Consider the following 16,226-nt stretch of genomic DNA (forward strand, 5'->3'; position numbering starts at 1 on the left):
TACATTATGGCCTGGATTTTGCGGTTGGAATAATTGTGAGACAATCAGCGCTTACCATTATTAAGGAGTAAAGCGGACAGAGACTTCCGGCATCCGCACATGCGGAGTTAAATGCGGAAGTCAGAAAATTGCTGTCCGAATTTCCCTGCTCCTCCACAAGCTTCGCTACACTGATACTTCGCTGACATACTCGGCATTGAAATATGTGAAGGGCATGAAGTTGCGGTATTTACCCATTAAACAAGCCAGAAAAGGTTAGGACTTGTCCATTCAAATGTAAGTGAATTTTTAAGGAGTGATGAGTCTTAATTACTACTAAACAATCTCTGGCACTGAAAATTTACTTTTACAAGTGTGGAGTCCTTTTCCCTCAGATTTTCATTATTGTTGGAGATTTCAAAAAATGTCAATTATTTTTTTTTACATTTTTCTGTCTCTTTTATCTCTCTCTCTCTCTCTTAATCCCATTTTTTTTTTTGCTTTCTGTACATGATTTTACATTGAATTAACTACTCTAACTTACACTTCCTGGTTTAGACTGGTATCTCAGTAAGGATTCTTCAATCTGATTGGTTAAGGAGACGCATTGTTGCTTGTCCTGTTCACACAGGTCCCAGATCCCCTGTAGAGGGCACTGCACTGTTTCTGACTCCCAATAACAGTAAGTTTCAGTGCAAAAGACCACGGGTAGCTATGAGCGTAATAAACGATGTTCGTTCGCCGCTGAACGCAAAATCCAGGCCTATGTGTTCAGGTTCCTGGAGTGGGGTTTGAACCCATGACCTTCTGACTTAGGAGGCTCGAGTGTTACCACTGAGCCAAGGCTGACAACTAAGTAGGTTTAAGGACAATTCCTTTAACTCTGAAAGAGGATGATAGCCATTTTCCCATGTTAGCACATAGTGCAAAGTCTTATATAACCATTTATCATGTATTTGGATATGGTACTATAGTAGTTATGTACTGGACTAGTAATCCAGAGACCTGGATTAATAATCAAGAGAACATGAGTCCAAATCCCTCCATGGCATTTTGAGAATTTGGATTGAGTTTTTTTTTGATCTGGAAATAAAAAGCTGTTATCAGTAAAAAATGACCATGAAGTTGTCGGATTGTCATAAACACCCAACTGGTTCACTAATGTCCTTTCGGGAAGGAAACATGCTGCCCTTACCTGGCTTAGTCTCCATGTAACTCCAGTTCCACATCAACGTGGTTGACTCTGAAGTAGCTTAGCAAACCATTCAGTTGTATGAAACTACTACAAAGTTCGAGAAGGAGGTCCACCGCCACCTTCTCAGGACAACTATGGATGCACAATAAATGCCAGCCTTGGCAGCGAAGCCCAAATCCCAAGAATGAATAACAAAATACTTTGTCACAATTGGGCTTCATCTGTCAAAAGTATAAAACATTACAAAAATTACAATTTTTATTCTTTTAAAAATGAACATTTTTTTCACAATTGAAATAATTGCTCATTCGTTACAATAATGTTTAAAAAAGCTTAAGTGTATGCCTGTTCAGTCAGTATATTCAGAAACCATGATGTAGACCAAGCTTCACCTTTTAATGCATTATTTAAGTATTCTACCAGCAACTACATTCAAATTTCAGCTATGTACCTAAACAGACATGGTTAAATTTAAAAATAAAATGTACCATCGTTATTTTCTACTTGCTTTTCTGGTACTTATATACCAATTCCGAATAGCAACTTCAGTAGTGCCATTGTCACACAGACTGTTCCTCCCACACATCAGCATGTAGGGAAATGATTGAGGAATATATACTGCAATATAAACATAAGGACCACTTCTACTATTTTTGTAAAAGCCACAGTTACAGCTTTCTCTATCTGCAAAGTTTTTGTGAGAAATGCCTGAACTTCCTAAGTTATCAATCATCACTAGAGGTACAGAAAAATGATTTTGTGCATTTAATTTTTTTTCTCCTCTCTTCTCTCCTGAAGTCATTGACTTCTTGCTGGGGTGTACTCCAGTATCCCGTCCAGGCAACCATTTTTCATACGTGCACCTTGACAGTGATGCCAAAATACATCACAAACAAGCCCAATCCAGTTCCCAATCACATGTGAATGGGATTATTATCTCACAATCAGGAGGGAGAATTTGCGCCGATTTTCCCTTTCTTAATTCCCGGCACTGGATCTAATTGTAGTTCCCAAGCATTGCCCCAGCTGTGATCAACTAACTCTGCACAGGTAAAGAACTGAACTTGGAACTTTTATGGTCTGTATGGCTCAGACCGTTATTTAATAATCCCCCCAAACTATCTGAGGAGTTCAGGTTACATTTGTTAAAAACTGATCACTTAATCATTTACTATTGTTTTTAAAAGATTTGTATCATCATTGAATGGGTTTACAAGTTACAAATAAGAGCAATTCTTGTTAAACAATCTATTAATTTGAAGATGCTGTTTGTTATTAATACTTCACAATATAGGCAGCTCTAAAATTATTAACATTTGTGGAATACTGAGCGTGTTTAATGTAGTATGTGAGTCTACTATGTCACCTGATGACTGTTATGAATCTAAAGCCTTAAGAGGATGAAGAAGTGAGGCGTTTTTGAGATGACCAATGTAAATTTTTTTGTAGGTCTCTCGTAAAATCTTGTATCGTCCATTCCTAGTGTTCCGATTGATGAGGCTCCAGATCTTAGATGATGTACCAGTTACTGTGGATGAGAAAGAAAAAGCTGAACTTCTATTGTGTGAGCACAATGTAAGAATTTTGTTTGTTTAAAGTGCTAGCAGATCCCCTGTGGAATTGCTCACAGTGAGTTGAACAATACACTGTTTTATAACAGGAATGGTTATGCTATAACATCATGGTCACTGATTTAAGGTGACTGAATAAGTCAAATTCTATTTTTAAGACATGATAGTCTGGGATTTTAATCAATGCTTTGGTGGTTAAATTCCATAACTCTGTCTATTATTCTGTGACTATCATAAATGAGTGGCCTTTATTTTCTATATATTCCTTTAGCTATGAATTTCAATTTTCATCCTTTACCATTTTTAATATTGAAGATACACAGCAATATGGATCAGCCAGAGAGGTAGATACCAGAGTTTTATCAGTATCAGGGAGAAGGAATGGGGTTTAACTACACTGGGGAGGGAGTGGGGGGCAGGGCAGGAGAATCCTTTATTTTGGAAAAATTAGGAGTGATCTTGGGCTTTGTTATTACAAGGGTTTGGTAAAACTGGGGTAGGAGTGCTGGTATTTGCCAGCATTGACAGGGTCTGTGGAGGGGAAACCTGGGATATGGTAGAACATGAGAGTGGAATGCAGGTATTGACTCACTGGTGGATTCCCAGGGTACCTGGAAGATCTCTACAAACATTGAATTTTGTTTCTGTGGTTTATTTCTTGACTTATGTCTGCCCCTGTATCTGACTAATCTCTCTATCCCTATTTGTCTCTCAGTATCACATGTATCACTAATTAGATTGTTTAAGTTTAGTAACTATCAACAAAACACAGGTGATAGCAATTAAAAGCTGTTTCCCTGAAAAGCTTTCAAAATTCATTTGTTTCGTATAGAGAAAAGAACAAAGAACTCAAATTAGGATGAGAAAAAAACATTCTATATTTTTCTTTCTCCCTGTGCATGTGTCTCTCTTTGTCTCTGTCTCCACTTCTTGCTCTCTCACTGTCTCTCACAGCTCGACAGTCTTTCAGAATTATATAGGTGAAAGCTATTATTTAAAAGATTAATTGAAAGACTACTCAAATTTATAATATAACTTATATTCAAATAATTTTCAAAAACATAAATTGAAATACTGTTATACACAAACATAATTTGAATTTTTCACTGAGAAAAATCATTAATCGAATGTTTATAATTCAAACATAAGCCAAATATTACAGGTATATTGTCAGTACAGTCTGTCAGGTTGGAAATAGTTCTTTTTTTTCTCTCTTTATCTCCCTTATCCTCTCAAACACACAACTACACACCCATACACATATACATGTACACACAACTTTCTGTTTAAAAAAAAACATCTAAACTTTTCCCGAATAAAGCTTTTGAATTTTGCCCTCTAGCTCTGAAAAACAACAAAGCAGAAACTGCTGATAGCTAAAGAGAACCATTTGTCATTGGCTGGAACGACAAGACAATGAGGATAGGAGTAGTGAAGTTGGGCAGCAGTGAGCAGGCCATGGCCTTGGGGAGAGCTGGAGAAGGGAACTATGGCCTGACAGCCACTCCTGAATAATGAAGTCTTCCAGAGATATATCCTTGGACCGCTCCGCTTCCTCATCTATATCTTGGCGACATCATCCACAGACATAGGATCAGCTTCCACATGTATGCTGATGACACCTAGTTCTACCTCTCCACCACCCCTCTTGACCCCTCCACTGCGTTGTCAGGAACAAAGCTAAACATTGGAGACACTGAAGCCGTCAACTTTGACCTCTGCCACAAACTGCCTACTCTTGTCACCGATTCCATCTCCCTCCTCAATCAATGTCTCAGGCTGAACCAGACTGTTCCCAATCTCAGAGTCCTATTTGATGCTGAGCTGAGCTTCCAACTCCATATCCACTCCATTACAAAGACTGCCTACTCCCTCCTCCATAGCATCACCTGCTTCTGCCCCTGCCACAGCCCATCTGCTGCTGAAGCCCTCATCCATGCCTTTGTCACTTCTAAACTCAACTATTCTAATACTCAAAATAAAAACAGAAAATGCTGGAAATACTCAGCAGGCTAGGCAGCATCTGTGGAGAGAGAAACAGTTCTGACGAAAGGTCATCAACCTGAAACGTTAACTCTGTTTCTCTCTTCACAGATGCTGCCTGACCTGCTGAGTATTTCCAGTATTTTCTGTTTTTATTTCAGATTTCCAGCATTCGCAGTATTTTGCTTTTGCATTCCACTGCACTCCTGGCTGGCCTCCCATCTTCCACCTTCCATAAACCTAAGCTCATCCAAAACTCTGCTGGCCGCATCCTAACTCATACCAAGTCCTGTTCACCCATCAATCCTGTGCTCGCTGACCTATATTAACTCCTGGTTAAGCAGGTCGATATATTTTGCTTTTGTTTTCCAATGCTCTCCTGGCCAGTCTCCCATCCTCCACGCTAATCTTCAGCTCATTTAAAAATTCTTCTGCCTGTATCCTATCCCACACCAAGTCTTGCTCATGTATTACCCTATCCTCACTGACCTATTTTGGCTCCCAGTCCCTAAACGTATCAAATTTTAAATTCTAATCCTGGTGTTTAAATCCTTTCATGGCCTCACCCCTCCAAATCTCTGAAACCTCCTATAGTCCTACAACCCCTTCCCTGTAATCTCCATTCCTTGAGTATGTTTGTTTTTACTTCAGTTACTGAAGCTCCAGTTCGGTGCAAAAGGGCCAATTAATCATGGCCTTGAGTTTAGTCAGAGCTGTCCATCATTGGTCAGTGGATATTATCTTCTATGTACACAAGTGAGATAGCACCAGAAAATAAAGCATTCAAACAATAAAATTGTTTCTGTGCTTATCTTTGTGTCGTTACTGAAAGACAGATTTTTTTTTAAACATCTTGCAGTATTCATTACCTACTGTTTACTTTATTGTTGCTTCTCTCCCTTCCCCATTTCATTGTATCCATTTTGCTGTTTCTCTTTCTGTTCTTTTTCTTCTCTACTTTTTGGCTTTGTTTTCAACCTCTTCTGCTGTTTCCTCCTTTTCTCTAGTTCTCTGCATTCTGTACCTTTTACTTCCCGCTCCTATAGAGTTGCTGCTGACTCAGACATAATTATTGGTAAGTAGGAATGTATTGCAGTGAGAGTCAGTTGATATTGCTGGATGTCAGAGCTATTCCACTCTCACCCGAGGTAAAACTGATATACTTTTGATGGTGAGTTCCCTACGGTGATCTAATTCCCAGAAGTTATTTATCTAGGTCTAATTCAAACATAGCTGCAAACATAAAAGGTATCCTACATTCTCTCAAAGGATTACTTTTTTTCTTTCTTTTTTTTTCATTGTTCTGCTTCTCCTCCCTTCCTTTCCAGAACATTTTGACTCCTTACGAGGATGCCATTCTGTGGGGAAGATTGCTCTCTGTTACCTTGCCTAAGTAATCATTTTTTATGTCTGATCCTAGACCGGCTGGGTAGATTTATTCAGTGTAACTCTTCTGTTCATATCCGACTGAACCCGCAATCATAAAATATAAAATCTGAGTACACCAGCCAAGCATCCTACAAATGCATATTGCATAGTGAATGACCAGTAGCTCCTTGTATTTTTGCTGCACACGAGTTGGAAACTCCTTCAATTCTAGGGTGGGGAAAAGCCACCAATCTGGACAGGAAATGTTTGCGGTTAAAGTGGTCATTTTCACTTTCAGTTATTTAGTAGTAATTTCAGAAATAGATTTCAATATTCACTGTATTAACATTTTATTTTATCAATAGGGAATTCCTTCAAATCCTCCTACAGAAACAGGGTTGTCTATAATTATGCCATTGTTAACCAGGCCCAATGCATTGCGGCCAGCTAATAGTCTTGCTAGAGCGTTGCCGCCTTTTTCACCACCAGAATTCAATCTCCCACATGGCTTTGGGGACTCAATATCACAGGAAACAGCCAAAAGTAAGAAATAGTAACTTCTTGTTCTTAAACAACAATCTGCAGAGATTATGTATTACTTCCAACAAATTTTCTTGTTTATTTGTTCTGTGTGCCAAATTGCCTAATACCGATACCTTAAAAAACTCAGAGAGATGCGGTAACAATGTGTTAGGGGAATGATTTCCAGGAATCAATGCTTTAATCCAGTGAAGAATCAATGAGCTCTCCATCTCCCTCTCTTCCTTTTAAGTCCCTCCTAAAAACCCACCTGTTTGGCCAAGCTTTTAATCACCCCTCCTAATATCTCCTTCTTTGGCTCAGTTTCTATTTTTTTGTTCTGGTTACGTGCTGTGAAGCAACTTGCAACATTTTTCTATGTTAAAGGCACTATATAAATGAAAATTGTTGTTAAAATATTGGTTCTTTATTACTACCTAAGCCTCCCTGTGCTGTGAAATTCACCCGATTTACATCATGATGCATATTCCACAGTTTTGGAACAATAGAAAAACAACTGCCATTGTTCTGCCATTGTACCCATCCCCATAGTTGAGCAAAGTTCATATTGGTTACTAAGCATAAAACTATTATTTTCCTGTACAGATAAGTTGAAAATATGACGGCATGTACTTCAAGAGGTACTGTTTATGTTGCTGCCAGGAATGTCTCTGCCTACTGCCGACTCCCACCTCCATAGCATCACTTGCTCTGCCCCTGCCACAGCCCATCTGCTGCTGAAGCCCTCATCCATGCCTTTGTCACTTCTAAACTCAACTGTTCTAATGCTCTAATTCTAGTGCTGATTAAACTAGTGCTGATTAAACTCACCAGTTTTAGATGGGTCTTACCACCTCCGGAGGCTGCCGTGCCTTACAATTCATGTAACTGTGTCATCACCATTCTCAGTAGACCAGTAGTGTGACACATTGGCTAAGAGGACCTTGTTAACTAGCTCCAATCTGAATAGTTCTGTACAGAGATAAGAAACTACCGAAGGGTTTGAGAGGAAATAACAAATTAGAGAGAATATATATTGAAATGAATATAAAAGTTGGACAATAGATTTAGTCGCAAAATATTGAAGTGAATATAAAAGTTGAACAATAGTTTTAGTCCCAAAATATGCCACCTACTATCTTATGTTTGTGTCATTTAAATATCTCTTGTTTTCCAATTCAACGCTTTCCAACCCAAAGAGTAAAAATACTTGCTCCAATTTTACAGGAGCAAAATGTAGAAAAAAACATGCAATTTCTGATTTTATATACTGCAAAATCAATAAAAGTCAGACAAAGTTACCATGATGATTGCTATGAGAATATTGATAAAGCATGTTATGTGAAGAATATATTTTAAAATACACAGTTCTGACTTGCAAGCTTTAGATATCTTACTTAAAGTAATCATTTACATTGAAATAGATCTCAGAACGTTCTTATCAATATATAAACAATGTTGCAGATAAGAAACACAAGCATTTGGGAGGGAACCTCCCAAATACTCGCAGCGTACATCCAGACATTGTTTGCAGGCAGATGAAAAGTGGAGCAAACTATCAACCTCCTTATATGCAGCAGCAGAGGGGCAGTTCTCGCAATATGCGGACTTCAATGCACAGCCAAGATCAAGATAACAGGTATGCAGCTAGTTTACTTTGAATTCTATATTCAGAATTGCTTCATAAATAATGTATTTTACGGAAGATAAAATGCAGACTCTAATTAATTTTTCTAAAGTACAACTTGTATTCTGTAAATGGACAACAGCGTGTCCATCAGAGCAGTCTTATTTGACTGAAGCTTTGCTTATTTAAGCAACTATGACTGTCAATCCAAAAATAAGGTCCCCACTGAAAAATTAAATGTAAATGCATTCAAAAATATAATTGCATTACCATTTTGTGCATCTTAGAACAAAATTTAACAAAAGTTCTGAGAAGCAATTAATTTTTAAATTGAAAGAAATGTTGAACATTTTCTATTTGAATAATGTTTCTTTCAAATATGCAAAGGTTGCTTTCTTTTCTAAGATAATAACATTATTATGGAGGGAAACAGGAGATCACACTTCACTTGAATTCTAAAATCCACATTAATATTTGTGGCTGCTCACAGAGTGACACCTATTAAATGTTTTAATCAGTATTTTTAATTCAGCAAAATGGCTGGAGTTTGCATCCAATCAGTAGCTTATTGCTTTGATTATTGGATTTTGGGATTATAGAAAAACATGTTTAGAACTTTATTTTAATTCCACATGAAATGATAGTTTTAGTAGGGCATATATATATAATTGAATGACATTATTGCCATATTATTCAGGTCCCATAACTATCACCCATTTATAAAATAACAGAATTAGCTGAGAAGCATTCCAGGAAAAGTATGATGTGTTTCTTTGTATTAAATATTATGTAAAAAATGCACCGCTGTGACTTTATTTTGGTTTGTCTGTAGGAATTAGTTTGATTTGATTATTTAATTATGCATAGTCAGTACATGTAATTCAGAGATGACAAAAGTAAAATACTGCGGATGCTGGAATTTAGAATAAAAACAGAAAATGCTGGAAATCTCAGCAGGTCAGGCAGCATCTGTGCAGAGGAAGCAGAGTTAAAGTTTCGGGTCGATGAGTCTTCGTCAGAACTGGAGAGTGTTCGAAAAGAACAGATTCTTAACAAGTACTGAAAGGGGGAGGGGAAGAAAAAACAAAAGGGAAGGTCTGTGATAGGTTGGAAGACAGGAGAGATTAGAGAGACAAAGGGGATGATGGCCCAAATTCAAATGGTAATGCCAGGAGTTAGAAAAACATTAGAATGTCCTTCAAACTTTTACGTCTGATAAAAACAGGCGCATAGCTTACTTTTACCAGTGTAACACATTTAAAACATATAAAAATTAAATTTAAACACTCATGTTTATATTTTAAAACCATGTCCATTAATTCAGAGATGATGAATTAAATGATACTGCAGTATGATCTAATTAAAATTAGGTCATTTTAAATTAAATAAAAATAAAATTGCTCATAAACTCGGATTAAGATGAAGAAAGGTTTCAAATTGTTGTCAATAATTTATTTTGAAATGTTTACTTCTATATAATCCATTGTCATTCTTATTGGACACTTAAGACAATGTAATTAAAAATAGTTTAGGATGCTCGCCGAAAATTCTGGCCTCTCCAAGTCCGTATGAAGTGCGCACGGACCCAGTAAGGCCTCGCAAAGCCGGTTTTCGGGGCATGGTGCGCATGTGCTGAGAACCGGCTTTTCCGATTTGTCAAGATTTCTTTGTACAGATCTTCCGCATCCCCACAGGAAGGACATCCGCGCGGGAGAGATTGGGTTATTTGCGCAACTCACGCCCAGCGAATGTCCTTCAAACTTTTACGCCTGGTAAAAGCAGGTGCATAGCTTACTTTTACCAGAGTAACACTTTTAAAACATATAAAAATTACATTTAAACATTTTTATATTAAAAACCTTGTCTATTAAGGTAAGTTTATTTTTAGCCCGATTAAAACATATTAAAAAAAATTCCCAAAAATTTTTTTCTAAAACATTTAATTAAATTTAATTTCAATTAATTTTAAATATGTGAGGTGTTTTATTTATTTATTATGCTGTGTTTTGGTGTTTATGGGGGTTTTCTCATTGATAGTAATGGGAACTCGTACAAATGGAGTTCCCATTTTTATCAATGAGAATACTGCATAGTGATTGGTGGTCCATATGACTTCAGCATGTACGTACGTATTTGAAAGACATCTCCCCATGCGCTGCGCAGGGAATCTAGGCCTCCGACCGAAATCCTATGTTCCTCCAGGACTACCAGTTACTTTCGTAGATTTTTTTCGGGTCAGAGGCGTTCGTACAAAGGAAGCCTCCGACCACAATTTTCCCCCTGCTATTTTTATTTAATACCTTGTTGCCTTAATTTTAAAGAGACAAATTAAAGCTAATTGTCGCAAAGTTAGTTCAAACATTTGTGTAGCATTCCATTTCCTTTAATCAAAATGTTTGCAAAACATGCAAAATGTTCTGACTTTATTTTCTTTTAATGATAAACAATAATTTATGAACATTATTTAATTAGCTGAGCTTTTAAAAAAAATTATGGAAAGTGAAGATGATTGCTGATGGAAAGGTTTCTTACAGGATACACAACAATAATGCCCCAAAGCCATCTCGAATGTGACAAATTCAAGAGCTGGAAGGAAAGCAATACGGTCAGCTAATATATTCCTTTCTGAAAAGGGAGGTGAACAAGTTTTGCCGAGCACCATTTGTCCTTAACTTTATACAGAGTCCATGAAATATCCATTCAGGCTTTTACTTTCAAATATATTTTACATTTCTAGGGATTAGTGATTTTCTCCTTCAAAATAATCTTGCAGTATTTTGTAAACAGTCTATAAACATATTTAAAACACAGTGGTTGGTTTACTTATTCCCGCATTATTTGTCAGTTTCTTCTTAGCATTCGGGGATGCTGAATTTAACATTTTGGTTGAGTTGAGTATTATGTAAATTGTCTTAAGTTTAAAGAATTTCCATTAAAACAAAGTTAGTACATGCCACAACCCTCTCACAGAGGTAAAGGTATTTGAAATAAATGTATTTAACATGCTAATAGTAATTCTACAAAAATTAAATGCCTTCTATTGTGTGCATTGGTACATCACAACAAGAACTGGCAGTAAAAAGATAATTTTTCTGAGAATTTAGTTGGCATAACTTTCATCCATCAAAGAAAATTTAATTGCACTTTAGGTGTGGTGTACATTTTATTTACTTTTATAATTCAGTCTAAATTAAAATGCTGGTGATTCGCATCGCTTTATATGAGCAATGATAACTCATGCTAAGCTAATATAATATCACATAGATTTTTGTGAAAAATCCTCTTTTGAAACAACTTTAGTTGACTGCCGATTGTTATATCATGCTGCAAATTTAAGCAATTATTAAATGCATTACTTTTGTTAGTTACTATGTATAGATAACTAAGGTTTGTGTTGAACTAGTTTCAGCAGACATTCACAGTTCTGTATTCTGTTTAATGTTTAGGGATCATTAACCAATAACTGATATTGTTCAGTACAGTCTATTATTGTAGTAGTTTTTGATAAACTAGTTATTTACTTGCATTCTACGATGTATTATTTTAAATGCCCTGTAAATGTAATCCTGTTTTAATTCAGATGTACAGAGATTTAGAGCTTAATTTTAAAATTATAGTTTACAGTAAGTTTTTAATCACAATTTATTTTGTATGTTTTCAAGTAGTCCTTGTCCATGTTTAAAAAAAACTTTGTTCTGTTTCTCAAAAATATTGCAAAAACATATTTGTAAATACTATATTTTTTGTATCCCTAATTTGTAACTCTGTTGCAAGTGGTCCACAGTAACAGAGTAAAAGTTATTGAATTTCAGTACAAAACTGAAACTATCCAATGTTGTTTACTTCCTATTGCATTTTTTCAACTTCAGTCTAAATTACATACTATGAATATTGTAATTTCAAAAGATACCACAAGATGTCCTCATTGTCCAGTCAAACATGCCCAGATATTTCAGTGGATCATATTCACACAGTATTACCCACACCCAGGGTCATTTCTAATGTATCAGTTCTTCATTTCTTTTTACAAAATTCCACTTTGAAATGCAAATGTATAGATGGCTATCACTGGAAATATAATTTAATAGTAGTATATCTGCACCAAGGCATAATGTGGGTCTTGCTGAATTTCATCTATTTTATTTGACATTTTTAAATCCCTATGCAGCATCTGATGTACAGATAGAAAATCACTTAGATGCACCTTTCAGGATCATTTAGTTACAAAATGTATTTGGAATGAATGCATTTGCAATCAATAAGATGTTTCAACAACATAGTACTAGACCATTTCACCATGCATTAAATAAGTTAAAACCTTGGTCAAATCTTGTTTTCATTACTGTTAATGGTGCTTGTGCTTCCATCGCTCTATGTAGACTATTCAATTAATTTTGTAGAGCTCATGCACTGAACAGCAGTTAACTCAAAGCAACGGTTTTTGTTCATTTCTCAGCATATAAACATGTTTCATATGCTATATAAAATTGCACCATTGTAGTTATTTGAGACAAAGAGGAAAATTGCAGAATTTCAAATGCATTATAAAAGGGTCAAATTGTAAAGTGATTGAAAAGCTGCATTAAAGAGAGCAGCGTGCGGCGGTTCGGTCCCGGCCTGCAAAACCATCAGCAGGCCGGGGCCATCAGAGGGAGCAGCGTTGCGGCGGCGGCATACCACTGCAGGAGGGTGACGGCTGCGAAGTCAGGTCGCTGATTGCAGTGCGGGCAGGCACAGCAGGAGGGACGAAGGAGCAAGAGTTTGTAGAAGGAAGTGACCGGGCCCCAGGAGAGGCATGAATCTGGGGCCCAGAAGTGGCAAGGATCCAGGGGCAGGACGGGCTAGCCCACACTGCGATATGTGTGCGTGCTCGGTCCGTGCAGCAGAGCTGGTCTCCAGTCGTCTTGGGTAATCCTTGCCACTAGACCAAGACCTAACGCTGTCAAGCCCGTGTGGTGGCTGGGGTGCAACGGCCACCACACGTAAAAAAAATCCACACACAGGCATCTTCCACCCTCCAAGATGTAGTTTGGGATCTGGAATATTAGGTCCTTCATTGAAACACCTGTGAACTCATTCCTTTTTGGCGTGGAAGCAAGTCATCCTCGCTTCGAGGGACTGCCTATGATGATGACAAATAAATATTAATATTTTAAAATCAATTAATGCAAACAAATATTAATATTTAAATCAATTAATGTAATATGTCATCCGCATTGGTAAATTATCTGTTCATATGAAATAAAAATAGAAAATAGACAGTAAGTCAGTTATCATCCATAGAGTGAAAAGACAGGTTATAGTATTTTGGGTGTATATTCCTTCATCAGATGAGTAGATACCAGAAATGTCATAAACTATCTTTTCTCTTTATATACATTGGCTCATCTGTTGTGTATTCCCAGCATTTTCTGCTTTTGTTTGATTTACAGCATTTGCAGTTTTTTCTATTTGTTTTACTGTTCATATGGGTTTATTTTCATGTATTAAGACAATATTCAATATTAAACTATAAATCATTTGAAGATGGGTTTTATTGTGTTCCTAACACAGATGAGACTGCACACAGGGAAGTTAAAGTAACAGTCTTTATTAAGACACTCCAGAGTGAGGAACAGGCCTTAGGGGACAACTTATATACAGTGCTCCCAAGGGATGCTGGGATCCCTTTGGACTTCAGGGAATGCACTCCCAGGTGGCGGAACATGGGAGTGCATGCTTTACAGATACACAACATCACTCCCCCACAAAGTTAAAGTGAAAACTATTTACGAGGTGAGGCGGTCGGGAGCCTTTCTTTCCCTGGTGGACCGCCTCGGTACAAATGTCTGTTCTGGTGTGTTGGATGTGCCCTCGCTGGGCTGGCGTGTTGTTGGCCCTGCAGGGCTGCTGGGTGAGCCTTGCCTTGCTGGGCTGTTGGGCGTGATGCATTTGATTTCCTGGTCCGGGGTGGTGTCGTTGATCCTTTGGGTGTGTGTTGTGGGCTCGAAAAAGGTGGTGTCTGCTTTGGGATGTTCAGGGCAGTCTGTGAACCGCAGCCTCGTTTGGTCCAGGTGCTTTCTGCAAATTTGTCCATTGTCTAATTTGACGACAAACATCCTACTCCCTTCTTTAGCTATCACCATGCCCGTGATCCACTTGGGACCATGTCCATAGTTTAGCACATACACAGGTTCATTCAGATCAATTTCCCGTGACACAGTGGCGCGACCATTGTTTACATTTTGTTGCTGCCACCTGCTCTCTACCTGATCATGCAGGTTGGGGTGAACCAGCGTGAGTCTAGTTTTAAGTGTCCTTTTCATGAGTAGCTCAGCTGGGGGCACCCCTGTGAGCGAGCGGGGTCTCATGCGGTAGCTGAGCAGTACTTGGGACAGGCGAGTTTGGAGTGAGCCTTCTGTGACTCGTTTGAGGCTCTGTTTGATTGTACTGTCCGCTCTGCCTGCGCATTGGAGGCTGGTTTAAACGGGGCCGAGGTGATATGTTTGATCCCATTGCGGGTCATGAATTCTTTAAATTCGGCACTGGTAAAACATGGCCCGTTGTCACTGACCAGTATGTCAGGCAGGCCATGGGTGGCAAACATGGCCCTCAGGCTTTCAATGGTGACGGTGGCGGTGCTTCCCGACATTATTTCACATTCAATCCCTTTTGAAAAAACATCCACCACCACCAGGAACATTTTACCGAGAAACAGGCCTGCATAGTTGACATGGATTCTCGACCATGGTCTGGAAGGCCAGGACCACAAACTTCGTGGTGCCTCTCTGGGCGCGTTGCTCAACTGAGCACACGCTGCATTGCCGTACACAGGACTCTTAAGTCAGAGTCGATACCGGACCACCACACGTGGGATCTGGCTATCGCGTTCATCATTACTATACCCGGGTGTGCTGTGGAGATCCGAGATGAACGTCTCCCTGCCCTTTTTGGGTAGCACTACGCGGTTACCCCACAACAGGCAGTCTGCCTAAATGGACAGCTCGTCCTTTCGCCGCAGGAACGGCTTGATTAGCTCTTGCATTTCAACGGGGATGCTGGCCCAGCTCCCATGCAGTACACAGTTTTTACTAGGGACAGCAGAGGATCTTGGCTGGTCCAAGTCCTAATCTGGCGGGCCGTGACAGGTGATTTATCATTTTCAAATGCTTCCATGACCATCAACAAGTCTGCGGGCTGCGCCACCATCAACAATTTTGCAGGTTGCGCCATTTCCACCCCCGTGGTGGGCAATGGTAGCCGACTGAGAGCATCCGCACAGTTCTCAGTGCCTGGCCTGTGGCGGATGGTATAGTTATACGCTGATAGCGCGAGTGCCCACCTTTGTATGTGGGCTGAGGCATTAGTATTTATCCCCTTGTTTTCAGCGAACAGGGTTATGAGGGACTTGTGATCGGTTTCCAGCTCAAATTTGAGGCCAAACAGGTACTGATGCATTTTCTTTACCCCGAACACACACGCTAATGCCTCTTTCTCAATCATGCTGTAGGCCCTCTCGGCCTTAGACAAGCTCCTGGAGGCATAGGCGACAGGTTGCAACTTCCCCGCAACGTTAGCTTGTTGTAATACACACTCGACTCCGTACGACAATGCATCACATGCTAGCACAAGTCTTTTACACGGGTTGTACAATACAAGCAGCTTGTTGGAGCATAAACTGTTTCTGGCTTTCTCAAAAGCAATTACTTGGTTTTTTCCCCATATCCAGTTCTCACCTTTAAGCAATAACACATGTAGGGGCTCTAAGAGGGTGCTTAACCCCAGTAGGAAGTTTCCAAAATAGTTGAGGAGTCCCAGGAACAACCGCAGCTCCATGACATTCTGTGACCTGGGCGCGTTCCTGATGGCCTCTGTCTTGGCGTCTGTGGGCCGAATGCCGTCCGCCACAATCTTTCTCCCCAAAAACTCCACTTCTGTTGACATGAAGACGCATTGCGACCTCTTCAGCAGCAGCCCTACACGATCCAGTCGCTGGAGGACCTCC

General features: G+C 39.0%; 1 protein-coding gene across 5 annotated transcripts in view; it reads left to right on the forward strand.

Moving 5' to 3' along the window:
• Positions 1-10,816, forward strand: part of lrrc9 (leucine rich repeat containing 9) — a 302,164-nt gene extending 291,348 nt beyond the window's left edge. For 4 of the 5 annotated variants that reach the window (XM_070877538.1, XM_070877541.1, XM_070877539.1 and 1 more), the window contains 4 exons: positions 2,624-2,749; positions 6,462-6,639; positions 8,080-8,254; positions 10,777-10,816. In XM_070877538.1, the coding sequence (XP_070733639.1) occupies positions 2,624-2,749; positions 6,462-6,639; positions 8,080-8,254; positions 10,777-10,816 (519 nt within the window). Of the gene's footprint in view, positions 1-2,623; positions 2,750-4,087; positions 4,721-6,461; positions 6,640-8,079; positions 8,255-10,776 lie in introns of those variants that run through there. The other variant, XM_070877542.1, reaches the window with a different exon arrangement.
• Positions 10,817-16,226: the final 5,410 nt, after the last annotated feature.

This window comes from Pristiophorus japonicus, chromosome 4 (assembly GCF_044704955.1).
Source record: "Pristiophorus japonicus isolate sPriJap1 chromosome 4, sPriJap1.hap1, whole genome shotgun sequence".
Taxonomy (NCBI): Eukaryota; Metazoa; Chordata; class Chondrichthyes; family Pristiophoridae; genus Pristiophorus; species Pristiophorus japonicus.